This window comes from Pygocentrus nattereri, chromosome 10, assembly GCF_015220715.1.
Source record: "Pygocentrus nattereri isolate fPygNat1 chromosome 10, fPygNat1.pri, whole genome shotgun sequence".
NCBI classification, from domain to species: Eukaryota; Metazoa; Chordata; class Actinopteri; order Characiformes; family Serrasalmidae; genus Pygocentrus; species Pygocentrus nattereri.
Window position 1 is genome coordinate 6,954,899 of NC_051220.1, and position 27,115 is coordinate 6,982,013.

At 40.1% G+C, this 27,115-nt stretch overlaps 1 protein-coding gene across 3 annotated transcripts in view; it reads right to left on the reverse strand.

Moving 5' to 3' along the window:
* The window catches only part of map4k3b (mitogen-activated protein kinase kinase kinase kinase 3b), a 50,021-nt gene that overhangs the window by 10,911 nt on the left and 11,995 nt on the right, over positions 1-27,115 (reverse strand). The window contains exons 2-30 of one of the 3 annotated variants that reach the window (XM_017707843.2): positions 26,087-26,144; positions 23,891-23,981; positions 23,001-23,065; positions 22,857-22,912; positions 22,728-22,775; positions 21,139-21,181; positions 20,951-21,023; positions 20,071-20,202; positions 19,474-19,536; positions 19,229-19,310; positions 18,985-19,101; positions 15,347-15,425; positions 13,350-13,408; positions 13,217-13,257; positions 12,472-12,510; positions 12,117-12,191; positions 9,803-9,857; positions 8,912-9,086; positions 8,003-8,094; positions 7,871-7,912; positions 6,649-6,733; positions 5,817-5,896; positions 5,447-5,507; positions 4,379-4,496; positions 3,270-3,328; positions 2,961-3,064; positions 1,214-1,385; positions 675-743; positions 51-143 (exon numbers count right to left, since the gene is read on the reverse strand). In XM_017707843.2, the coding sequence (XP_017563332.1) occupies positions 51-143; positions 675-743; positions 1,214-1,385; positions 2,961-3,064; positions 3,270-3,328; positions 4,379-4,496; positions 5,447-5,507; positions 5,817-5,896; positions 6,649-6,733; positions 7,871-7,912; positions 8,003-8,094; positions 8,912-9,086; positions 9,803-9,857; positions 12,117-12,191; positions 12,472-12,510; positions 13,217-13,257; positions 13,350-13,408; positions 15,347-15,425; positions 18,985-19,101; positions 19,229-19,310; positions 19,474-19,536; positions 20,071-20,202; positions 20,951-21,023; positions 21,139-21,181; positions 22,728-22,775; positions 22,857-22,912; positions 23,001-23,065; positions 23,891-23,981; positions 26,087-26,144 (2,326 nt within the window). The remainder of the gene's footprint in view (positions 1-50; positions 144-674; positions 744-1,213; positions 1,386-2,960; positions 3,065-3,269; positions 3,329-4,378; positions 4,497-5,446; positions 5,508-5,816; positions 5,897-6,648; positions 6,734-7,870; positions 7,913-8,002; positions 8,095-8,911; positions 9,087-9,802; positions 9,858-12,116; positions 12,192-12,471; positions 12,511-13,216; positions 13,258-13,349; positions 13,409-15,346; positions 15,426-18,984; positions 19,102-19,228; positions 19,311-19,473; positions 19,537-20,070; positions 20,203-20,950; positions 21,024-21,138; positions 21,182-22,727; positions 22,776-22,856; positions 22,913-23,000; positions 23,066-23,890; positions 23,982-26,086; positions 26,145-27,115) is intronic. The other 2 variants (XM_037541865.1, XM_017707844.2) reach the window with 2 other exon arrangements.

Below are 27,115 nucleotides of genomic sequence, written 5' to 3' on the forward strand. Positions count from 1 at the left end.
AACGACGTCTGTACAGAACCACACAAACAAACAAATGCAGTTTCACTCACCTATTGCTTCAATCTGGAAGTTGAAGGTGAGTTCAGCAGAGAGCTTCTTGTTGGATTTTAATCTGCCTTGTAAATTCACCATCTTTATACATCCTGAAAAATAAACAGACATAATAAAACTATAAAAAGACCACCTTTACACACTGTGCACTGAAATTGTATAAGCTTAAAACAACACCTTAAGCAAATAAAAGCCATAAAGGTACTGGTTTTGACTACTTCTTTATTTTATTTGAATATAACTTTGCATATTAACCTCACTAAAGCTTGACTAAGACTCACTGTGGAGTAATAAGTGAATATTACTGTGAAATATCTGAGTTTCAACAAATTTCAATGTGCATGGTTCCTAGTTACCCTTTTGCTGGTTGTAGGTGGGGCATTAATTAGTGCAACACAAAGCCTGTGTACTGTGTGTTTTTCCGGTCAATCACCAAAAGCTTTGTGAATGCTGAACGGGCAAGAGAGGGAGAGTGGCCCCAAGTCTCATGTGTTCACTGTTCAGGAATGAACTACACAGAGCTCCATATCCCTGAGTGTGGTGTGGCTGTCTGAACTGTTCTGATCTACGTTCCCTGCCTTGTTGACGTCTGCTACACAAACACAGCAGTAATTCATACTTACGATCCAAGCAGACTAGTATGGTGTCTCTCTCCAGCTGAGTAACGTGGATTACACACGTCTGTGGCGTGTCTAAATACAAATGACAGCATAAATACACTAGATCAACGAGAAACACGTAAAGCAAATGGCATGTCGTCATAGTCATTATCATCGTCATCTGTGCCTTATTTATTTTTAACCGAAGATACCAGAGAAATTATAAAAGGTAAATAAAAGTTATTTTACTGTGCAGCACTGAGTAACGTTTACTTGTTAGTTATGTTGCTAATTGTATTGTTTTAACATTTCTGCTAGGAAAATTAGTATTATTTGCTTATTTGCTTATCTTTTCACTCTGGTGAAGAACATGTAGCTTTGCCTAACTCTAAATTCCCCCTAAATGTCTATATTCCACTCCACTATGTAAACACTTCTTCCAGACCCATTTATGAATATTTTCAAAAAGACTCAAATATCTCACAGGGAAATTTAAGATTTCAAGATGCACTAAATAACTGTAGCTGAAACACTGTGCAGGTCACACATAGAGCAATTTGTACCAGGCTCAGTGAAGGTGGGTACGGGAGCGTTCGGGTCCACCGTGCCAAAGGTCACCACCTGGTCAGGCTGGCTGCCCTTACTGACGGCCACACAGATCAGTGGGTACTGATGCTCCGGGACCACCAGCATCTCAAACACCTCCAGTGGACAAGGCAGCGTGAAGTCTATATTCTACACACACAAAAACACAACAGGACTACAGTCATACTATCAAATATAACATTGCTGGAACTTTGGAATGGTAACTTTACAGGTGAAAAAAAAAAAAACTGCCAAAAAATGCAGCAGCAAATACTCCAACAGTTTAATAACAATGTTTCTCGATGAGTGATTGCAAACTTTAGGCATTTCACTCTCTACTGAGCATAAATAAAAACATCTGGATTGTGAAGAAATCTTTATGTGTAAAGGGCAAGACCAAAAACCACAGTTCAATGCCTGTGACCTTTGATTCCTCAGCACTGCATTAAAACCCCACAAGTTCTTCTTGTAAGTGATACTTTTTTAATCCCACAAACAAGGAAATTCCACCTCCGTATTTAACCCATCCATGAAGTGAAACACCACATATACACTAGTGAATACACACACACACAAGGGGCAGTGAGCACACTTGCCCGGAGCGGTGGGCAGCCCTATCCATGGTGCCCGGGGAGAATTTGAGGGTTAGGTGTCTTGCTCAAGGACACCTCAGTCATGGACTGTCGGCACTGGGGATTGAACTGGCAACCTTCCGGTCAGAGGGCCTGTTCCCTGACCTCCAGCCCATGACTTCTGATGGATATAACTACACGGATTCAGAAATACTCATGACAAACAGGCGTCAATGACTACTCTTTGTTGCTGACTCCACAAATGCAAGTCAAGACTGTACTATGCACAGTGGAAGCACATTTGTTAATGTCTAGAATTGCCGTCGACTTCTCTGGGCTCAAGCTCATCAGAAATCGACTGATGCACAGCAAAAATATGCACTGTAGTCTGACAGGTCAACCTCTTCTGTGTTCTCTGGGTTAAAGAAGAAAAGGACTAACCAGATTGTTACCATGTAATGTTCAAAAACATGGTCTGTCGTGGTACCCGGGTGTATTAGAAGGTAACTTGCACATCTGTAAAGGCACCATTAATGCTGAAAATTGAATACATATTTTGAACATATGTAGCCTTCCAGATGACGTCTTTTTCAGAGACGTTCATGCTTACGACAGGACTCACTGTGCATGTTACAACAGCACGGTTGCATATGGTGCAGTCCAGAGCCGTTTCTTCGTGAAAACATGGGTGAAAAGTGAAGTAACTAGTGTGTTCAGTCCCTAAACAATTAAGTGTTGCTAAAAGGAATGGTGACGTACCATGCTCCTGCCCCAAACTTTTTTTTTTTTTTTGGAATGTGTTATAAGGCATCGATTTTAGAATATATACCAAAAAAATCTGTATCTGGAATCACTGCAATCACTGCTTTCTGTTTATATTAGTATTTCACACACTGTCCCAACTTTTTAGGTATTATGAATTGCAACAAGATTTCATTCCAATCCATTTTGTACCATTTATCATGAAATTTCCACATAGAAGACCTAAGGTCTACAAGATTTTAATATGACAGCAATGATAAGGTCATAATTACACACACACACACACACACACACACACACACACACACACACACACACACACAAAGAAAGAATAAAAAATTTAGGACCATAATCCCACACATGAATCCACATACACATACAAGATCCCCACCTTGATCAGCATGAAGCGCTGCATGGCCTCCACCCATTCGAATAGAACTACACTGGACTGGAATGCACCACACAGGTACTTGTGCCCTGTGTATGGGTTACGAACTACACACACACACACACACACACACACACACACAAACACAGCAAAACAGATGCATGCATGTGTGAACTATTTTTCATAATTATGCCTAAGGTTAAAGCAACCATCTGCATATTAGCTTCGCATCAATTAACTGATGTTCAAGTTACTGTTATTAAGTTATTAAGATGTTCAAGTTACTGTTAATTAATGTTAAGGTTAACTCACCTACACAACACTTCTGGCATCCCTTCGTGTCTGGAATCTTATTGGACACTGTGAACTTCCTATAGGACAACAAAACACAAATGCTTCAATAAAATGCTTGATTTCCTTAATTTGACAATGTAAAGCAAACAATTTTGAGGTCTTTATTTGTAAAGTAATATAAATTATAAGCCTCAATAGTTCTGGCAATGAATGTGTTTTGATTATAGAGAACACAACATGCTCACGATTCTTCGGCATTGTTCCAGGGAACGAAAACCAGCATCAATTTAATCTAACTGAAAGAAAACTAAGTAACTAATGTGGCTGACCACGCACACACACGTGTGCACACACCCACACATTTTCTAAACCACTTATCCTTCTGGGTCGAAGGGGGTTGCTGGAGCCTATCCCAGCGGTCCTTAGGCAGAAGGCAGGAAACACCCTGGACAGGCCATCACAGGATAGGGCAGACATATACATCTATACACACACATTCACACTTCAGGACAATTTTAACATGTCTGTATAACTACGGACTGCGGGAGGAAACTGTAGTACCCGGAGGAAACCCACACAGACACGGGGGGAAAACGTGCAAACTCCACACAGAAAGGAGCCTGGTTGCCCAGCCGGAGAATTGAACCCAGGCCCTTTTTGCTGTGAAGCGACAGTGCTACCCACTGCGCCAGTTCAATAGTGTGGGACTAATATACAAAGTTGTATGTAAACTTTATTAAACAAGTAGCACTGACTCTAGAACAGTTGCTGAGATAAAAACTACATAACTTCTAAAATATTAATCCCAATTACTTAACGTGGAGGAAAAAAGGACAGACTACAAAATATTTGGATTGTAAAATGTACAGATACTTAATCCAGACAGCAAGAGCTCACAAATGCACCTATGGTTTGGGATATGAAAGAGCTTATCATCTAAAGATAAGGCTATACATAATTTAATATGTGATAAAGATAAAGGTTTAAGATAGCAAAGGCAGTATGCACAGCAGAGGGGCCTCAGCTTCCCAATCAACTTCTTCAATCGGAAATTACTGGCAACTTTACATTTAACAATTCAGCATCAAAACTCATTTTGTACTTCACATGATGAACACTGAACATACCGAGGGATGATTTTATCAGGCAGTTTATATGTTGGTATGGCAACTGGTAACTTCTGCATCTGCCGAGCGTGCTCAAAGAGGCCTGAGAGGTTGTGGGAGTACAGCTGGGAGGCTTTGCCTGCAAAACACAAGCAGACGCTGTCCACTCCAGGCTAGCATTGATCTTGAGTGACAAGTTTTTACAGAAGCAGTAGAAATAATGTCATTAAACATTACACGCTGAAATGCTGGTTCATATATTTATTTGACATCACTGACACTAAGCAGGCACATATTCTACAAATTTTCCCTTAAGGTCAACATCTGTGTGGCTTTACATGCCAAAAATGGTCATAACTCCTAATGACCATTTTCCAGTGTCTCTTTATCTGGTTCATGGTTCTCTACCTTTAAGATACATGAGCTCAGTTCTGATTGGCTGCTCTGTATTGTGCCTCATTCAAAAAGCACTTCTTAGAACTTCAGCTGTAATGGGTGGAGCTAAACTCCTCTAAGGCAAGGCGTTGCCTTATATAGCACCTTTCATACACATACAAATTTGAAAATATGTCAAATGGGAAAAGTCAGAACAGAGTTGTTTAAAAAAGTGAACACAAATAGCAAAACATTAAAACATGAAACACTACTAAAACAACATTTAAAAGAGAAAATAATTAAATTAAGCCGAATTAGAAATTAAATTAGGATAGTTAAATTACTGTTGAAAAAATTAAAAGTTAGAAAAAAAGAAAAAAAAACAGTCATAGGCTGTAGGCTGAACAAGTGTATTTAACTGTGTTGATTCTTGTGATATCACAAAAACAGTAAATTCAAAACAGGCTGTTTCTGGAGCTTAGTGGAGCATATATGGACTGTATGGCTTGGAGAGTGAAAAGCACATTTCTGAAACTTTAACAGTGTTTAACAAGTACATTAAACTCTGAAATTAAATTCTTTTCTCCATGATATGTGCCCTGTAATTTTTGGCCTCCGAGCAAAAACTCTCTCTCTCTCGTTCTCTGTCCACTTTGCTTTTAATTTATTATATGCATATTTAGTTACAATGCTTTACTAGTAAGTGAATCTTACCAGATATAGACAGAAGCCAGTTATTCATCACGTACAGCCATGTGCATCTCCGTGGAAATATCTGAGGAAAAACAAACAAAAAAGGCAGTGAAAATGTAGCTTCCTAGGCAAAATAATTTACTTATTATTTTCACTTATTATATACTTTTACTATATTATATACATGCTTTCATGCTTTTCTAAATGTCCAAGGTATTCTGTCCATTTTATCTTGGCACAGAAATCTTTGCAGAGAGATGTGAACTATAAGTCTTTTGTTTATGGCACTACATCTGTGGCACCTTTTTTTTTAAAGTGTATAAGTTGAAAAAAAACCACCCACCCCCACTGAAAACTGTCAAAAATCAGACTATTACATGCAGCTTCTCACCTGTTCCATGGCGGCCTCATGGAGCTCGTTCAGATTGAGGGTGTAGATGCCTTCTTCAGCTCCAAAAATCAAATACTGATCTAAAATATGACCAAAGCAATCAAAAAATTAGTCACAAAAAATTCACAGCTATTATATTATTAGCATGTAAGTGACTTCAGAGTTTAAAAAATCTGCTATGTGCCACTACATACATACACAAATCACTGAGAACTATTTAATCAGATATTAAGCCAGAATTTGGCCGTCAATACAAAATGTACACATCATGTAAAGACACTTCAACAATTATTGATGCAAGTCAAATGTGTTAAAGGATTGTGTGCTGGGTGTGCATATTATTTGAATCTTTCATTATTTGGCCCGAGGCACCGCTTTGAATAGTAATTTGGACTGTTATTCAAATCCTAAAACCACAAGTAACACAAATATACAACAGCTGAAGATAACGACAGATTTGCTGTGACAGAAAAAGTCTGTTATGCTGATTTTGGATTTAACAGTCAAGGTGGTGTTGTGGGCTAGAGGTTAGGAAACCAGCCTTGAGACGGGAAGGTGACCGGTTCGATCCCCTGAGCTGACAGTACATGACTGAGGTGTCCTTGAGCAAGGCACCTAACTCCCAACTGCCCCCTGGGTGCTGCGGATAGGGCTGCATACCGCTAGCAAGTGTGCTCACTGCCCCCTAGTGTGTGTCTTCACTAGTATGTATGTGACGTTTCACTGCATGGATGGGTTAGATTGCAGAGGTAACATTTCCCTGTTGTGGGACTAATAAGGGTCTCTCAATCTTAATCTATTGGATTATTAATTTCAGACTTGTGTGTCCTACCTCTGGTGTCTGGGTTGACCCAGGATGTAGCACAGTGGACTTTCAGCGGGCAGCCATTGAACACTTTAGAGAAACAAGCTCCCATCTACAGAAAACAAACCACACACAACTGAATTAGAGGCAGAATGTATGTAGGACAAAATCAACCATCTGTACTAGCGCAGGCTGAAGCCCAGCTGCAGTGCGCCATATGCAGAAGTTAAAAAAAACTGTGATTGTAGACCTCTCATTCAAATATAGCTCCTAAATACAGTTTACACTGCACAGTGCACAAAGCAGCAAACGAACAAAAGCAAAGTGGTGCTCCAGTTCCCATTGTGAGCCTCGACTGTAAGAAGCATCCATAAGCTAATAATGTTATGCCTTTATTAAAAGTAATGAATACATTTGGACGAAGATTATTTTGTCTATTCATATAGCTCTTTTAAATGGAAAAAAATCTTTATTCAAGGTAAAATTTGAGCAAATTATACATACAATTAATTATTATTAACTACAGTTAACACACGAACACAATTAATCTCAATTAAGGACACAAAAACACTGGTGACTATACCAATAAAAAACAATCGCGATTAAACATTGTAATTGTCTGACAGTGCCGATTATGTAAATAACAACAACAGCGACAAATATGTAATTACAAAACTGCATTGTAGGGATGCACATAATTGGCACCTTTGGTTTTCGTCAAAATTGGTCTAAAATGAATCTAAGAATCTAAGACTTTACAAATAATTCAAATGGTAAGAGAAATGAGAAATAATTATTATGTGCCAACATCATCTGTAGCCTCATGTTATGTAATGAAGAAAAATTCACAAAAGACTGCCAAACTGCAAGGTGTCACTTCAGAATAATGGAAATCATCGCCTTGCATGATCAGACGTTCTCTGTTGCTTAGGGCATTGGATTTTGTAGCACATACTGTAGGCTACATACTGTAATCATTTTAGTTCATGTATTTTTGGTGAAAAGTCTGAGAGCAACCTACTGGAACATGGAATACAAACTTTAGCTACCATTGATGTCAAACGTGTTGTGTTTCGTTGGATGTTTGCAAAGGTACTTATTGGAAAACTATTTGAAATCGGAAAATGAATGGAAGAGGAAAAAAAAAAAGAATAATAAAGCTCACTTCCAGACTTTTGGTCTAAAGTAAGTATGTGTGGTGGAGTCAGATCACACATTCCAGAGAACGAGAAAGAGGTGGTTGACTCACATGCACTTTAGGAGTTGGAGGCAAGCCGTTACTGATGGGTTTCTGCAACAGTGGAGGGAGAGACATTTAAAATAAACAAAAGAAAACAAACAGAGCTGAAGTGGCTGCAGTAATGCAAGCGGTCAGACTCACTGGAATGTCCTTGCTCTTGCGGCTGGGGATCGTGGGGAGGGTCGACTGCCTCTCTCTCTCTCCGTTCTGCTGAGTCGGGCTAACTCCGTTACCTGAATACACACAAATTCAATTAGTACCGTCGCTTATACACACACAACGAAAACACATCCGTCATCTTCACACACTTAGTTTTATCAACACGCTTATGTTCTACTAATTAACACTGGGTAAGCCGTCATGTCTAAATCATCATGGAAACCAAGCTGCAAAAGCAGGCTGTTTCGGATGCACTGCTTTTGTGATGTCACAAAAACCAACATATTTCTGCATATGCAGGCTAAAGTGCTGCATATAAAGTGCTGCATGTAAAGTGCCCCCCCCAATAAAAATGTAAAAAAAAAAAACGTTTAAAAATAAGAACATGGGCCCTTTAAGTAACCTCACATCTATGTCATGACAGAATATGACAGCCATTTATAAAAAGGACAAAATTCTGACTTCAGTGGGCTGTTTGCAGTGGGTCTATTTGAAGCATGTGATGTTTTAGACATGCAGTTAGCAGAATGTTAACTGTTAGCTACATTTGCCACATAGCTACATTGGCTGACCGCCAACATGTACACCTGGGGGAAAGCGAGGCCCTACTTTTGCCATTAAGTTGTGCAAAGCTAAAATTGAGTACAGGAGTCACTAAAAGCCACTCAAACTAGACTGCAGCTCTACTCCAATGAGGCTACAGGTGAGGCAAACTGGCACGGTCATCTACCAATCACAGAGTGGCATCTGGCTACTGTGTGAAGCCAGGCTTACTGTCTTCCTCCTGCTCTTTCTGCTCCTCCTGCTCCTCAGCATGAAGCCACTCCCAGAACCTAAAACTCCCATCATCCCCACCTGGCTCTGTTAGAGTGTGCTCAGTGGGCTCTTTACCTAAGCTGCGGCGTCTGTGAGGGGGCAGTCGAGGGGGCGGAGGTCTGGGGGGCACACAGGAGGCAGGGCGAGAAGGAGGGGTGGGGTTTGGAGAAGCAGGGCAGCGCTTGATTGTACCCTGTCCACCACTGTCATCTCCAGTGGGACCGTTCTGTGCTGAACTTAGAGCCTTGGGCTGAGAGAGAGAGAGAGAGAGAGAGAGAGAGAGAGAGAGAGAGAGAGAGAGAGAGAGAGAGAACGAGAGAGAGAGCGAGAGAGAGAGAGAGAAAACGAGAGAGAGAGCGAGAGAGCGAGAGAGAGAGCGAGAGAGGACGAGAGAGAGAGCGAGAGCGAGAACGAGAGAGAGCAAGAGAGCGAGAGAGAGAGCGAGAGAGAGAGCGAGCGAGAGAGAGAGCGAGAGAGAGAGAGAGCGCGCGAGGACGAGAGAGAGGACGAGAGAGAGAGAGAGAGAGGACAAGAGAGAGAACAAGAGAGAGAACGAGAGCGAGAGAGAGAGCGAGAGAGAGAGCGAGAGCGAGAGAGAGAGCGAGAGAGAGAGCAAGAGAGAGAGCAAGAGAGAGAGAGAGCGAGAGCGAGAGAGAGAGCGAGAGAGAGAGCGAGAGAGAGAGCAAGAGAGAGAGCAAGAGAGAGAGCAAGAGAGAGAGAGAGAGCATAAGGGGTGGGTGGAAAATACTGATGTAAATCTTTGACTCCACAAAGATTCTTTTTATTTTTGTGTTTAAAAACACTGAAATCTTTGGGGGGGAAAAACTGCCTTTAGGAATAAGTTCATAGTCAATTATAAATCAAGCCAAAGATTACAAAATGAATGCATTTAAATCAGCACTTTCAGATGCATCGTGATATGCAGCTCATTATTCTTTAATGTAAGAACCAATGAGAAATCCTTACTTTGGGGGGCAGTGGGGGAGGTACTTTGGGTCTCATTGTGGAACTGGCATTTGAACTAGAAATGAAACATACAGTTTAAGATTATTATACACAGCACACAAACACAAATACACAAAAAAAAGAGGTCTGGTCTTTAAAATCCAATCTGCAAACAACCATAAGGAAACACAGTGGACGGCAGGATTCCAGGACCAATGACATGAAAGACAAAGACTGGGACCAATCAGATGAATGAAGTTAAATTAACTAGCGCTGTGGTGTCTTCTTGTATTAAATTGCTCTCATTCACCAGGCGACTAAACGACAATAATTTTGCTTTATTGCTTTAAAACAATGATAATAACATGACAATTGAAATGACAATTTTTAAAAAGTTAAGCTTTTACATTTTTACATTTTTTACATTCTTGTTAAAACTCTGTCTTTTCTGGAATTCTGTGAAGCTGCTTTGTGACAACATCCGCTGTAAAAAGTACTATACAAATAAATTTTGATTGATTTTTGATTTGACTGATAATACCATCTTTCCCCCAAACCGGTATTAGCAGTTTAAAGTTTGTAACTTTAAAGGAGAAGGAAAAAAAACATACTTTACTTTTAATGTAAGTCAATGGAACCAGACTTCTTTACAAGTAATTTTGGAACATTTCTTTTGATTCACAGATATACAAGATATCAATCCGACAGCAGCGAGATATTTTTGACAGCAGTTTGTTCCAAAAACTATTCCACCAGAAAAAAGTGTTACAGGAAATAAACACAATAATAATCAAAATTTAACAACACAAATATATGTTGTTGAGATTTTTGGGCATAATGCCCAGCCCCATTCCTAAAGCTGTTTCTAGGCTGGGTTCACTGCTCATGCAAAGGAAAACATTTGCTGCCAAGCAGAGCAAGCAAAAGGCTGAGTGCAGCTACTTAGCAGAACCAGTGAAACCAGCAATAATCAGATCACCATTATTACTGGGTCGTTAGTCATGCAGGAGCAAAGAGCATAGTTGCTAGCAGCAGAGCAACACAGCAAACTCAGCACTGACGCACAACATTGTGTAGGCTGCGCAAAGCATCAGAACACTGCAGCGAGACACATTCTCTGTGTTTCTACTTTGATAGAAGCATATTAGGCCATCATAACACTGCACTTGGGAAGCATGAAGAGAGAAGAGAGACTGCAAGCAACAACATGCTTCAACACACACACACACACACACACACACACACACACACACACACACACTAGATATACCCTGTTTCTCTCACTCCTTTGAAAACAGAAGGGAAGAACATGCCCAACATCACAGACACAGAGGAACATGAGCAGACATTAAACAACAACAACAACAACAACACTAATGTTCAAAAGTCCAAAGCAACCATAATGTATCCATACGGCGCACACACACACACACACACACACACACACACACACACACACACACACACACACACACACACTTAGACCAACAAGAAAACATTACACCTGCATGTCAGGGCCTGACTGATATGAAAATTAGATGACAGATTTTAAGGAGCTAATAATTCAGACAAATGATAAAATTGTCCAATTAAATTTTACAGTTTATTCTAAATAATTTGTAGAAAGCTGACATTTTCAACAATGAACACAACTGTTGATGATTCAAAAACATGTATAACCTCAAGAATTAGCTTAATTATAATGAACAAAATATCCAGAAGGTCTTATATTTAAAAAGCAAGGCGCAAATCTCACTAATCAAATAGCTCTTTGTAGTAAGTTCTCGGGTTAATTATTAGTATTATTTACACTTATTATTTAATAAATTACTATTTTATTTAAACCTTAAGTTATAGCTTCTTGGTGTGACCAAAATACATTGTAAATAAACTATTACGTTTCTCTTTTGGTGTGCACTTAATATTTGTACACTGTGCAAATTACTATTTAGTTATTAATATGACAAGTGATTTCAAACTTCTAAAATATTCTTATTATTCTCGTAAGTATTATTATGTAATATTAGCAGGATTTTATCAATACTAAGAAACTGATTCACCCTTGATATCAACTGATTTTATCAGATAAACGATATATCGGTCCGGCCCCACTGCATGCTGGAGCTCAAGCTCAATCACCCGGTTTTGCGCACAGACACAGGACAGAAGACAGCAGTGCAGAACCCGTGCAGTCTGAGCTCAAGAGTGGTCAAGAGATCAGGAGACAGAGACAGCGGCTTGTTAAGGTGGTGATGATGACGACCAAACCATGCGACACGAGGGGCACAACATGTGTGTTCACAAATAAACACTTCTCTTACTCTCGGACACTTACTGTACAGCTTCATCATCACCACCACCATCATCATCCTCCTCCTCCTCACCATCCTCTAAATGTGTCACATGACCCCTGAGAGACATAAGAAAGGGGTGGAGACTAAGAGGGTGTGGCATCTAGAGCCAAGAGAGAAGGACACACACACACACACACACACACACACACACACACACACACACTTTCACAAACATACAGACACACACTCGCTCAGGAGTGAGGGCAGCTAAGCAGCGCTGAGCAGAGGAGGGGGGGGTTAAGTCTAAACAGTTGCTTGGCTGTACTTCGCTGCTGAGTGGGAGGAGCTAACTAGAGCAGACCAATCAAAAGCAGAAAGGGGCGTGGCTACACTTACCTTTGATTAAGCTCCTCTGCTACAGATTTTAATAGGCTCCTAAAGAGAGAGAGAGAGAGAGACAGAAAACAAAAGAGAAAAAAAGAAAGGGGGAGAGAGACAGACAAAAAAGAGAGGAAAAATGGGAGGAAAGTGAAAGAATAAAAAGAGAAACAGAGAGAAAATCAGAAAGAAATAAAGAGAAAGAGTGGGGGAGAGAGAGAAAAAGAAAAAGAGGAAAATAGAGAGGAAGGAATGAGAAAATAGAGAAACAAAAAAGGCCAAGAGAGAGAGAAAAGGGAAAAAAAGAAAAAGACAGTGAAGAAAAGAAGAGGAAAAAGAGAAAGAAAAAAAGAAATGAGAAGCAGAGACAGACAAAGATAGCGAGGAACAAATCAAAAAAAAGAAAGGAGAGGGAAGAGAGAGAGAGAGAGAGAGAGAGAGAGAGAGAGAGAGAGAGAGAGAGAGAGAGAGAGAGAGAGAGAGAGAGAGAGAGAGAGAGAAAACGAGAACAAACACAAAAAACATAAAAAGCAAAAAAGGAGGGAGACAGCAAGGCAGACAGAGAGTCAAGACAGAGAAAAAGGGAAAAAGTGAAACAGAAAAAAGGCAGAGGAGAGAACGAGAGGATGATAAAGATAGAAACAGTAAGAAAGACAGTTATCCACACATTCACAAACACACAGATATAAAAGTGCACATCACACACACCTACATAGACACATAGACACAAACACACACACACACAAACTACTAACACACTCACTTGTTGTCTCCTAATATACTGTGCGGCTCCAACTGAAGTTCCTACAAATAAATACACTGAACGTCAAAAAATGTAAAACAAAAACCATTTGCCCCCCCCGCCCCCTCCCCCCACAAAGAAACGTGTTACATACCGGTTCATGATGCAGTTCTGTCTCCTTCCTCAGAGGAGGATCAAACTTCACCTGATCAACTGAGTCACACAACCACATGCAAAATAAGAAAAGAGAGACAGAAAAAAAATACGCTCTAAATACACCGCATACACAGATGAGCCAAAACATTACAACCACTCACAGCTAATCATCTCATAACACCTGTGTCAAGGTCTGCGATATGTTAGACATTAACCCAACAGTTCTCGATGTGGGAGAAACAGGTAGCCGTGACAACCTGAGCGACTCTGACAAGGTCCGGATCATTATGGCCAGACGACTGGTTCGAGTGCTCCTGGTCAGGAAATAATGGCTTGTACACCCAAACAGTGCATTATATGTCTTATGTAAAACCATTTATATAATATTTTATATTTATTTGTATTTAGCTGTAAGCTGTGTGACTCTGTCAACGAATATTTTTGGACCTATTTGGGTTTAAAACAATGCGCCAAGCCCAAAATATTAATGGCTTTCAATAGCGATGCATCAATATCAGTTTTTCAGACTGACTGCAAGTACATATTTTTAGTACTCACCGATATCAAGTAACCTGCTTAGGATTAAGTAATTGATGGTGTAAATGAGTCAAATGTAGTAGTCCTAATTAGCTGTGTTGAATCGAGTAGCACTGCAGTGGAGAAGAACAGTGCTTCTGTACAGCTGTGAGTAAACTAGTTTAGTCATAGTTTAGACTCTCTGTTGACAGCAGTCTTTGTAGCACAGCAACAGAATCACATTTGAGGTTATGCATCTGAGCAGCTGACGGATCGAGTTTTCTAGCTGGGAGTATTTTGTTAGGCTGGTTGAGCGGTAGCTAAAATGTTCTATGAAGCCAGATAAACACTGACTTTAGAAATCCTGTTCTTTGTTATTGCATGTTTGAATAGACTATTACATACGAACAAAGCCTGGAAAGAGATGGGAAAAAAAGGTGAGAGAAAAAAAGGAAGGAAAAAGAGAAAAAATAAAAAAGGAAATAAGGAACAAAAGGGAGCGTGAGGCAGAAAATGACAAAAAGAATAGATAAAGAGAAAATAAAGAAAAAGAAAACCAGAAAGGGTGCAAATCAGAGAAAAGATAGAATAAAGAAAGAGAAAAAAGAAAGAAAGAGAAAGCACGGCAGAAGACAAAATGAACAGAGTGAGGAAAGAGAGTTAAGAAAGAAAGAAAGGACGAAAGAAAGAAAAATCAGAGGCAGAGAGAAAGACAGCGAGAAATAAACCGAGAGATGAGAGAGACAGTGGGAGATAGAAAGAGAGAGGGAGAGAGAAAGACGACAAAAAACACAAACGCAAAAAAGAAGGCAAAAAGGACGGAGAGAGAGACAAAGAGAACCAGACAGAAAGAAAATGAAAAGAGAAAAAAGAAACAAAAAGAAAGAAAAAAAAAAACTAACTTCACTAATGTATGTTTTATTGTATTCCTGGCGAGAATCTCCGAGTGCAGAATGTTTGAAATGACCATGACTTTGTGTCCGATTGTCACGGAGTCAGTAACACCTATAGACAATATTTGGTCTCACATTAACCTCTTAAACTCCTTGGAACCACCGGTGGTTCCAAACCGCACTTCGTCATATTCTTCATAACTTTCATTTTTCATAAGATAAATCCAAAAGGTGGGCGTCGTATGAGGCTGTAACTCTTCTTTCCAGTCAAATAGATGGTGATGTCATTTTAAACCATTATTATAATAGAAGCTGAACTCTTTTTTTTTTTGTCTACTGAAATTCGACCCATTTTTCCCCAAATCTGGGCTATAAACTTTAAACAGGTGGAGCGTGGCACATTTTTCATGCACGAGACTGTAGGTAACAGGGAGCCGTTAGACATTTAGCCTTAGCTGAACATGCACTATGAGACAGGCCACCAGGTCACGCTCACATGCACCAAATCAACTCCTCCAAACCAAAGAGTGACACACAGGAACACTAGATAAGACTGACCAGACTACAGATACACGCAGACACTCACAGTTGATCTCGGACAGAGTCTTTCCATCCCGTGAACTTCTACTTGTTGAGCGAATCCGATGAGGAACAGACACAGGAGACTGCAAAAACACACACAAACAGAGTATACTGCATTGAAACCAGTCATTATCAACATACACCTCAATAATTATATTATATATACTGAGCTCATCACAGATTTCTGTGTGTCACTGCAAGTCACTGCAGGCATGCAGTAAGGTCACTCAAATATGCGAACTCATCTTTGTATCTGATAACTTAAAAGGTGCATTCTGACCTAATATCGTAATAACAGTTTAATATGTTAATTATTGTGTCACATCATTTTACGTAGTGCAGTATTTTATCCCTCCATTGATCGGTTCTCTCACTATAGCACCCAGCATTATACACCACTAAGCAAATATACACCAATCAGGCATAACATTCTGACTATCTCCTTGTTTCTACGCTCATTGTCCATTTTATCAGCTCCACTTACTGTATAGCTGCACTTTGTAGTTCTACAGTTACAGACTGTAGTCCATCTGTTTCTCTGATACTTTGTTAGCCCCCTTTTGCTCTGTTCTTCAGTGGTCAGGACCCCTTTGGAGCTGGAATTTCGAAATACCTCAGCGTCACTACTGGACTGAGAATAGTCCACCGACCAAAAATATTCAGCATCCTGTGGGCAGCGTCCTGTGACCACTGATCAAGGAACAGAGGATGACCGACACAAACTGCGCAGCAGATGAGCCACCATCTCTGACCTGACTTGTACAAGGTGGACTGACAGGGTAGGAGTGGACAGTGAGTGGATAAGGTATCAAGTAAGCATATTTACAACAGACATAACTATGGTTACTTCTTTCATTTTGGCAGGGGTCTACTATCATTCAAATATGGTACGTACACACACACACACACACACATATATATATATATATATATATATATATATATATATACAGTGCATCCGGAAAGTATTCACAGCGCTTCACTTTTTCCACATTTTGTTTTGTTACAGCCTTATTCCAAATTGAATTAAATTAATCTTTTTCCTCTAAATTCTACACAAAATACCCCATTGTGACCATGTGAAAAACGTTTTCTCGAGAGTTTTGAAAATTTATTAAAATTAAAAAACAAAGAAATCATATTTACATAAGTATTCACAGCCTTTGCTTAATACTTTGTAGAACCACCTTTGGCAGCAACTACAGCCTCAAGTCTTTTTGAATATGATGCCACAAGCTTGGCACACCTATCTTTAGGCAGTTTTGCCCATTCTTCTTTGCAGTACCTCTGAAGCTCCATCAGGTTGGATGGGAGACGTCTGTGCACAGCCATTTTCAGATCTCTCCAGAGATGTTCAATCGGATTCAAGTCTGGGCTCTGGCTGGGCCACTCCAGGACATTCACAGAGTGGTCCTGAAGCCACTGCTTTGAGATCTTGGCTGTGTGCTTCGGATCGTTGTCCTGCTGAAAAATGAACCGTCGCCCCAGTCTGAGGTCAAGAGCGCTCTGGAGCAGGTTTTTATCCAGGATGTCTCTGTACATTGCGGCATTCATCTTTCCCTCTATCCTGACTAGTCTGCCAGTTCCTGCTGCTGAGAAACATCCCCATAGCATGATGCTGCCACCACCATGCTTGACTGTAGGGATGGTATTGGCCTCGTGATGAGCAGTGCCTGGTTTCCTCCAAACATGACGCCTGGCATTCACACCAAAGAGTTCAATCTTTGTCTCATCAGACCAGAGAATTTTGTTTCTCATGGTCTGAGAGTCCTTCAGGTGCCTTTTTGCAAATTCCAGACGGGCTGCCTTGTGCCTTTTACTAAGGAGTGGCTTTCGCCTGGCCACTCTGCCATACAGGCCTGATTGGTGGATTGCTGCAGAGATGGTTGTCCTTCTGCAAGGTTCTCCTCTCTCCACGGAGGAACGCTGGAGCTCTGACAGAGTGATCATTGGGTTCTTGGTCACCTCCCTGACCAAGGCCCTTCTCCCCCGATCGCTCAATTTAGACGGCCGGCCAGCTCTAGGAAGAGTCCTGGTGGTTCCGAACTTCTTCCATTTACGAATGATGGAGGCCACTGTGCTCATTGGGACCTTCAACGCAGCAGTAATTTTTCTGTATCCTTCCCCAGATTTGTGCCTCGAGACAATTTTGTCTCGGAGGTCTACAGACAATTCCTTTGACTTCATGCTTGGTGTTTGCGCTCTGACATGCAGTCAACTGTGGGACCTTATATAGACAGGTGTGTGCCTTTCCAAATCATGTCCAATCAACCACAGGTGGACTCCATTTAAGCTGTAGAAACATCTCAAGGATGATCAGTGGAAACAGGATGCACCTGAGCTCAATTTTGAGCTTCATGGCAAAGGCTGTGAATACTTATGTAAATATGATTTCTTTGTTTTTTAATTTTAATACATTTTCAAAACTCTCGAGAAAACTTTTTTCACATGGTCACAATGGGGTATTTTGTGTAGAATTTTGAGGAAAAAGATTAATATAATTAAATTTGGAATAAGGCTGTAACAAAACAAAATGTGGAAAAAGTGAAGCGCTGTGAATACTTTCCGGATGCACTGTATATATATATATATATATATATATTTTTTTTTTTTTTTTTTTTTGGTACCAACCATTCAACCAACTGAATCCTCCTCCCTCACCCTTCCCTTTCCAAGCATGGAGTAGAATCTACAGTGGCCGTTTTGGTTTCATTTTGCTTCTTCATGTTTTTGCGTCTTTGACAATGAGGATTCACCAAGCATGATCCTCCATTTGTCACAATTTAGGTTCCCAGACTTCTCACACCACAAAATGATTCGCCAGCACCACCAGCAACCATCGATACCTCTTCTTTATATGCCTTCCACCCGGTGCTACAGCACTACCAAATTCAAGCTGAAGCTTCAGTGTAAAAACATGAAAGGCACTCTAGAGCCAGCGTTCGGTTTGGGTTGGTTTCCTTTCTTGGCTACTGCAGTAACAAGGATGCACAACATAGCAGCCTCTGTTGGAAGAGGAGCAACTCCCTATGTAGGTATGAAGGGCTCATTCTATGATGACGGAAACACAACGATTCACAGTTATAGGTGATTATACGCTAATGATAACATGGTTTTGTATGCGATATTCAATTTCTGCTAATAGATCCCTCCAAATCTTACACAATGCACCTTTAAGTTTTTGTCAGAGTCTGTGAGAGGTTTGATATTGTGGCTTACATTAGGCAAAAACGCCGTATTCAAATGCAAATGAAATCCTTCAATCAAAAACATATCAGCTGGTAGTATGTTAAATGATAGTTAAAATGCAAAGTTAATATGTAGGGATAACCTCTTATGCGAGTCTCACCCTATAAACAACATGTTAAACCTCTCATGCTTTTCTTTCCTATTCATGACAACATAGAATATTTTTTTCATTGGGATATTAGAATACTATTCATTTAAAAGCATGAATATTCAATATTCACAGCTCGAGCATGCGCAGACATCCAAGTCATATGGGTACCTGAGTGACCACTAGCAGAGTGAATGGCTCACCTTCACTGAGGTCACTGCTAAAGAAACAACCAATAAGACTTCAGTATTCCATATCTGAACCTCCTCTTGTGATTCTGCAAGGGTCCAAGGCTGTGCACTTACCTCAGGATCAGGCTCCTCATCATCTATGTCACTGTAGTGGGCATGGTCAGGGTTGCTGGCCTTGTCCAGCAGCTCAATGGCGAGGGTCCGACTCAGGGGCTGCGACACAAATGGGTGCTGAGGGAAACAGAAAGTGGTGCAATTAAACTCAGTGACTTGATTAATGCAAACAGGATGTGAGGTCAGTAAGTGTGGCAATTTTAACAGGCAATGGCACTCAAAAAGTGGGCGGGGCCATCCTTACCTGGAGCAGTTTTTCAGCTGTTGGTCTCTTCTTGGGGTTTTTGGTCAGTGCCATTTTCACAAAGTGATGGAAGTTATTTGTCCTTAGTAAAGAAGAGAGGAGACGGCTGCTTCTTGCAACTTTTCCCAACATATTTCACATCACAGAGGCTAAATAAGCATAAGCTGTGATGACTAATTTAGCATATTTCCCTTTAATAATTTAGCATATTTCACATACACAGACAAACACATGAAAACACTTACCATTTGACTTTATCTTTCAGTTTAGGAGGCTGGAAATTGCTCTTGGTCATGAGGAAAAGGGCTCTAAGGGGTCAAAGAGAATTTTTATTGTAAAACATAATTAAATCAACAAATGAATGAAAGTAACTATTTTGTACTTTGAGCACTGAAAAAAATATAATAAAAACTAGGGATGTCAAACAATTAAAAATTAATTATGAGTAATTGCATTATTTTGTGCAGTTAATCACTATTAATCAAATTTGTCACATTTGCTCAAATTCATTTTCAAGACAGACGTTTTCCATTTAAAAGCAGTGAAATCTTTATAGCTATGAGTGAACAAATCAGTCAAGCAACACACATATACATATACACATAACATACATATGTTGCTTGACTGTGTGTGTGTGTATATATATATATATATATATATATATATATATATATATATATATATATATATATATATATATATATATATATAGAGAGAGAGAGAGAGAGAGAGAGACACACACACACACACACACACACACAAATTAGGGTAACTTTCTGGTTGCAACTTTTTCCCCGAGGGCCACACTTTAGGCAGCCCTGACATAAATTAACATACATTACCTCATCGGGTGCAGGTCAAACATGGGTGGCTGTAGCTCAGCCAGTTCTATAGCAGTGATGCCCACAGCCCAGATATCACACAGCTGATTATAACCACCCTTTCTTTCTACAGCTGCCACCTCTGGAGCCATCCTACAGAGAGAAAACGAAAGAAAGACAGACAGACAGACAGACAGACAGACAGACAGACAGAATCAGACAGGCGGGGGGAGGGGGCAGAGTGAATATGCATTTAGGGTGAGGGTGACACTGCAAACTACAATTATGAACATTCACAACCCAGAGCAATGTGAACTTGCTTAAAAAATTATTTATCAGTATGATAAGTGAGCAGGGCATTATAACCTGCATGTCATTTTCAGGCTACATTCATTTTAAAGAACAGTGTTTCAATACATTTTTTTTTTAATTACACGGCATTCATGTTTTTTTTTACTTGTACTAGTGATGAGTGGTAAATATAACAAAAGTCCCTTAGAATACAGAACATTCAGTAACTCATCATTTCAGTAATTTCATCAAGTTCTTCGTATTTAATCACATATTCATAAATGTATTGTAGTTGCCAGTCCCTCGTTTTAAACCAGGTTCTTATGTATATAACTGGGCCATCTACTTCATAAACATGCTTACATCTGGTTCCATCAATCAATACTACATTCTATGGTCCATACATTTTTACATATCTTGGCTCATTAATACAGAATTCAACTGATGTGTACACCTATAAATGTGTCCTTATCAAGTATTTTACAACAGCTTTGAATATGGCTCAACCAATCAGATTTCAGAACCTGTCCCAGCTATTCGACAACTGATTTTAGTCTTTACAGTTAACGATTAATCAAAAACTGACAAATATAGAACAGCAGGATTTTACCAATACGGCGTTCCAATAAACGACTTCCTCTTGGCCAGAGTAGCCGAGATCTGAGCAGATACTCCGAAATCCGCTATGGAGAAAAACGGACAATCAAAAACAATGAAAAATAGAAATATAGCCATAAGTGAACAACAGCCATAGAGGTAAAGTCTTTTTTACTCAGTCTGCTTTCTACAATGCCTTACCCAGCTTCACATAGCCGTTGTCTGTTAGCAGGATGTTGGCTCCCTGCAAAAAGACACAATAGCATAAACAAACTAAAAAGCTATTCAAGCCAAAGTTTGGAACTAGGGGTGATTAATCGATTAATCATTAACCACATATATATACATATATATTTGACAAATACCTTCATTTAAAAGGTAATTAATTTCAGAGAAACGACTGATATTCAAACAGGTGCGATTTTTACTCTGTAAAGCCTGACTTACAGAATCGACTCCGACTCTTGACTCCTGCCGCTGGAGTCAATGGAGTTAATTCCACTTGATTTTTATTGCTAAAGCCAGAGCCAGAGCCATAGGTAAAGAGATGTTGTAGAGATTAAATGATCCTAAACGCATCTATTGTAATCAGAATATTTAGCCACGTGAGCCAGGAACAATGTGACTATCTCATATTAACTAACTAAAATTTCATTCAAGCACGTTTTGGTCCTCATGAAGCCTTTATTGTGTAACCCACTCAGGAAAACTGCTTTCTTGCAGCTGGTGGACAAAACAACTGATGCAAATACTTGTACCAAGTATTCCACAAACGGTCTCGGGCTGCTTTCATACACGCTTTATTTCAGTACACTTCGTTTTTGGGTTCTTTTGTTCCTACTAGAGAAGTAATAATGGCAACGGGGATTTCGCCGCAAATAGACAGTAATCACAGAGCGAATATTGTGCTCCTCATACTACACAAACATGGGGATTAAATAAAAAGTAAGTACACAAGCGATTTTTATTTCATTTTAGAGGGAACGCATCTGATTTGTGCTTGGCGTCGGTGAAACTCTGGCAACCAATGATCAGTTTCGGTTCAGAAACGTCCACAGGCGATGAGCGATCAGCGATATGGGTGACAAGTGGTGAAAGGTCGCTGCTGGTGTGAATGCAGGGTCAAGCTATAGCCTGCAGATGTGTTTATTAGCCAACAGTTAGCACTGTAATTAGTCTTACAACAAAAAGCTTAAGAGCTGCAAGTTACCAACATGGTGTTGATTGTTGTTTAAACTATGCGTATGAACCGGTCAGGCCTTATGTATTTGTTAAATTGGGCTAATAATATGTGGTAAATGTAAGTAAGCACTAGAGGTGGGCGGTATGTCAAAAACTCAATATACTGATAGTAAAAAAAAAAATTACAATATATGTCATAATATTTATTTTTATCTAAAATTTCTTAAGTTGCAATAGACAAAAAACGAATAAGTAGTGCCCCATTTTTTAAAATACTAAACAGTATAAAATAAACAGGACTAATTATTTTCTCTTTTTAGTCAAACATGCTGGTGGGAAGTGCTTTTTAAAGTACTGATGACATCCAGAATATGTTCAGAAAAGCATATTGTGACATATTTAAATTAAGTACATTTTGTCATACTGGCCAGCTTAAGTAAGTAAATTATGATACTGTCACATCTGAATTTTTCATTCATGGATCATGTGCGTGATTTTAGGTTTCATGGTTATCTATCAAAATTGGCATCCCCTTCTAAAGCAAATTAGCAGGTTGGTATAGCTTCTAAATTAAATGCAGGTAGAGAGGAGGATATGAGAAAGCCTACCTTAATATCTCTGTGCATCTTGCCCTTGTTATGGAGGTAGTACAAACCCTGAAACACAGCAGAACAGAAGGACGTCACCCGTTTGCTCACAGGGAATTCGATTCAGTAGCTGTGAGAGCTTGTGTGTACCTGCAGTGTCTCCCGTGATACATATGCAATCTGAGATTCCAGCAGAGGCCCAGTCACTGTTATAACGAATAAAAGATGTAAATTTTATATAGGAAATATGTATAAACTCAATGAAATGCTAGACTTCGTAATAGTAACGCCTACCATGATAAATATCCTGCAGTGAGCCTCCTCCACAGTATTCCATACTGATCCATAACTTATCCCTCCTAAAGCACCAACACAAAAAACAGCCAATCAGCACACAACCTGCGCACACTCCAATCAATCAAAATACAGCTTAAAATTCGCCTGCAGACCTGAGCCAAACACAAATCCGCAAAACTATTTCCGTCACTGATATATTCAAATTATTATTATTTTTTAATTTTATTTTTTTTCCCCCTCCCCAATTTAGTCGTCTCCAAATCCATCCACTAGTTAGGACGCCCCAATCACATGATGCTATAAATGCTAGGAGGGTGAAAGCTCACACAGGATTCTTCCAAGACCTGTGAAACCAGCCACCGCTTCTTTTCGAACTGCCGCAACGTCATTGGACAGCCGAACGCGCTCGGAGGAAAGCGCCAACCGCCAGATCTGTTACGTCAGCTAACAGACGCCTGAGCTGACTAGCATCGCATTGAGTGATGGAGGGAGAAGGGGGGGGGGGGGGCAACCTACCCACCCAAAGAGAGCGAGGCCAATTGTTCTCTCTTGGATTCCCGGCTACGGACGGCCGTAGCATCACCAGGGATTGAACTCGCGATCTCCTGATGATAGGGCCAACGTTTAGACGGTTGTGCCACTCAGGAATGATATATTCACATTTTTAAGCAGAGAGAATGAAAACCTAAAAGACTTAAAAATTCATTTAACATACACTTTACTACTTATAGTTGTATTAGAAACAAATTACAAGCATTTAGGCACTCATTTATTCACATTAATCATCTTCAATATTATGGAATTACATTATCGGGTGTGCCCAAACTTTTGACTGAGCTTTACATGCAATTCAGGTTTTCTCGAGTGCACTCGTGTCCAGGCCGTACCTGAGATAGCTGCCAAAATAAGCAACAATGTTGGAGTGTTTACAATCTTTCATCATAATGATCTCTTGTTGTACCACCGCAAAGTCTTCACCTGCAAGACAGTAGCCAATAAACCAATTAATTAATTAGAACACTCAAAGTTATTCAATGCAATAGAGAATTTAAAGAACAATGACCCCCCCCTCCCTCACACAAACGCAAACACACACACAGACAGACACACACACACACACACACACACACACAATAGCACTCAAACACAAACAAAACACACCCAAACAATAATTAAGCAATAGAACACAAGAGGGAGTGTGTTATTGCGGAATAGCATCACGGCTGTGATTTGGTCGTCGTAGATCATCACAGCCGTGACGTTATTGGCGATAACACATGACCTCGAGTGCTCTACTGCTTTAATGCAACAGTTAAATAAATACAGTAAGAAATGAATAAACTGGCCGTGAACGCGGCGTTTAATATGTTTTAATGTTCAGATCCTTCCTCCAAATTATAGCTCTTTAACAAGCAGCTTGTTGCTACGTCAGAGTAATGAGCTCCGCACACTTGCTGCACAGCCGGCAGTTCATTCTCCAGCTCCTTACACTAAATTCCCAAACTGTCGTCCCACTGAGCAGCTTTTCTGTTTTTATTGAGTCAGTTTTATGAAGTTTTATGGACTCTGAAGATCAGACTGCACATTAGGCGAATGGTATTTTGGTTCATTTCTGGCTGATTCCAGGTTGTTTAGCTGTTCTTCTGTCACAGCTGCCGACTGAAAAGCCGCTCAGTGGTGACGACAGTTTGGGAATTTAGTGTCAGAGTCTGACCAAATCGGCTGTCGGTCAAATGTGACCTTAAAAGTGTCCGTTTTCTGTTTGTGCACGAAGTAAGAAGTAATAACGTTCAAATGGCTTGAGCGTCTTCTACAGCTGTCAAACTTGTTGCTTAGCAATGCTTAGTTGCTTAAATAACAGCACGGCTAGAACACTTCTCAACCAATCAGCTTGCGTGGCCAGAACTAACTGCTGTATAACACATAATAAAACACACAAACAGTAACACATACAAAAACAGTAAAAATACAATCACACAAAAACACGCACACAAACACACAAACACATTCTGTCCCATCACTGTGGGGACACACATGCACAAACATGCACACATTCAAACACACACAAACACATTACACACACAAATGTACACAAACACACAAATATATATTCTGTCCTATCTAGTGCAGGGACCGTTTGTACCCCTCTGAAAATAAATTACATATTAGGACTGCACAATTTTTAGTTAACCATTATCACGATATTGCTTTCTGCAATACTGCCATCAGAAAAGGCTGCACTACGCAAATGAGGCCTAAAACAAATCCCAGTGCTGTTTACAGTGTACCCTGAGCACCATGACCAATCACAGCTCCAGATGAGTATGTCTAATCATTCACAACAGGCAAAATAATGCAAGTTGGTCTTCAACAACATTATATTATTCATTCCCCAATGCATTTTTATTATTAGAAAGCCATCTTAAAAAATAAATAACCATGCACGTTCCTGTTCTCAGTAGAGACATACAGTGTGTATACGGTATGGACAGGGGAGTGTATGGTATGTTTTGAAACTTTAGACTTTGCCAATTCTTTTTTTTTTTTAATGAGTAAAATTCAGTTTTCCATGATATAGGCCCTTAAAAATATATAAATATGCCAATTTTCAATACATATACAAGTGTGTCTTGTCTCCTATATCATAAGGTATATCTCAACTGCAACACAGTCACAGTACTGGTGTGTTGTCCATGTCACGCAGCCTTAGCAGATAAGCACGTACACACACCACTATGGAAAGTGTGTGGAGCCGACTGGAAAGAATACAGAGGTAGCGATTGGGCAAGATAACACACTTCGGTCAGCATTAGGTGACCAGCAGCCCTTATGTGCATGAACGAAGCACGAACCGACACGTGTTTAGCAATATTTAACTGCCTGTGACCATTCCACCTTATTGCTCATGCGCATATGCACTTTAGTTAAATATTGCACCCCAGAGGGAGTGTGCATGAGCATGCTGTGTCTAAAACAGAGAGGTTTTGCAATCAGTGCCAACTTTGATGGATGAAGTGATGGATGGGTGGTCAGACAAACTGATGCATAGACAGATGGACGGACATACAGACGAAGATGTTTACCTGGCTCCAGTTTAATGACTTTGATGGCGGCCAGCTCTCCTGTGTTGACATTGCGCGCCTGAGGTAGAAGGGAGAGATAAAAAGGCTGATTAATGACAAGAAATTTTAAGGAACTACTGGTCAGCTTGCAAGGCCAACAGGGAACAGTGTGGAAAATCTCTATTTCCACCTCTTATGAAGACAAGTAAAGCACCCACAGATTGCTTATATTACAATAGACCTACAAGGCTAATGTTGCTAAGTAATCTCTAACAGCCTTGTTTATGTTGTTTGTGACACTGCATTTCTAACATACAGTTACCTTTAACCAAAATTCAAACCAAGAAGTATTTATCATCATTACTCAGCATAAATTGTATAATCGAAATGAAATGTTGTTCTTCAGACCACATTATACAGGACAGCATAGAGTGCAGATACACAACAGTGTGAAACGAGTGCAGAGTATATGACCAACACACTAAACGATAAATATACATAACAACAAAACAATATTTACAAATGGCCATCACACACACGTGTATCAGTGTCACTGAGAATCGTCCACCAACCAAAAATATCCAGCGTCTTGTGACCACTGATGAAGGACTGAATAATGAACAACAGAAACTGTGCAGTAGACTGACAGAGTGGGCACAGTATTGAAAAACACCAACAGCACTGCTGTGTGTCATCCACTCCCACCAGCACAACACATACTAACACACCACCACCACAATGTCACTGCAGTTCTGAGATTGAGCCACCCAAATAATTAGTGTTGCACCAATACCAATATCGTATTGGCACCAGTACTGGCACTTCAACGGACTATAGGCATTGGTGGCAGGATACCGATGCCTGTGACTGATGCTACGAAGCTGTATCTGATGTGCCCCATTAGGCAGAACTTAACAACATGCCGGTGGTGTGGGACAACAAGCAGCAGTAAATATGCTTGTGGCAGAACCTGTACCGGCATTAAACTACCGCAGCCGCTTACTCGGACAGCTGAGCTGCTTCATTCAGTAATCACTTGTCTGCCGCTGT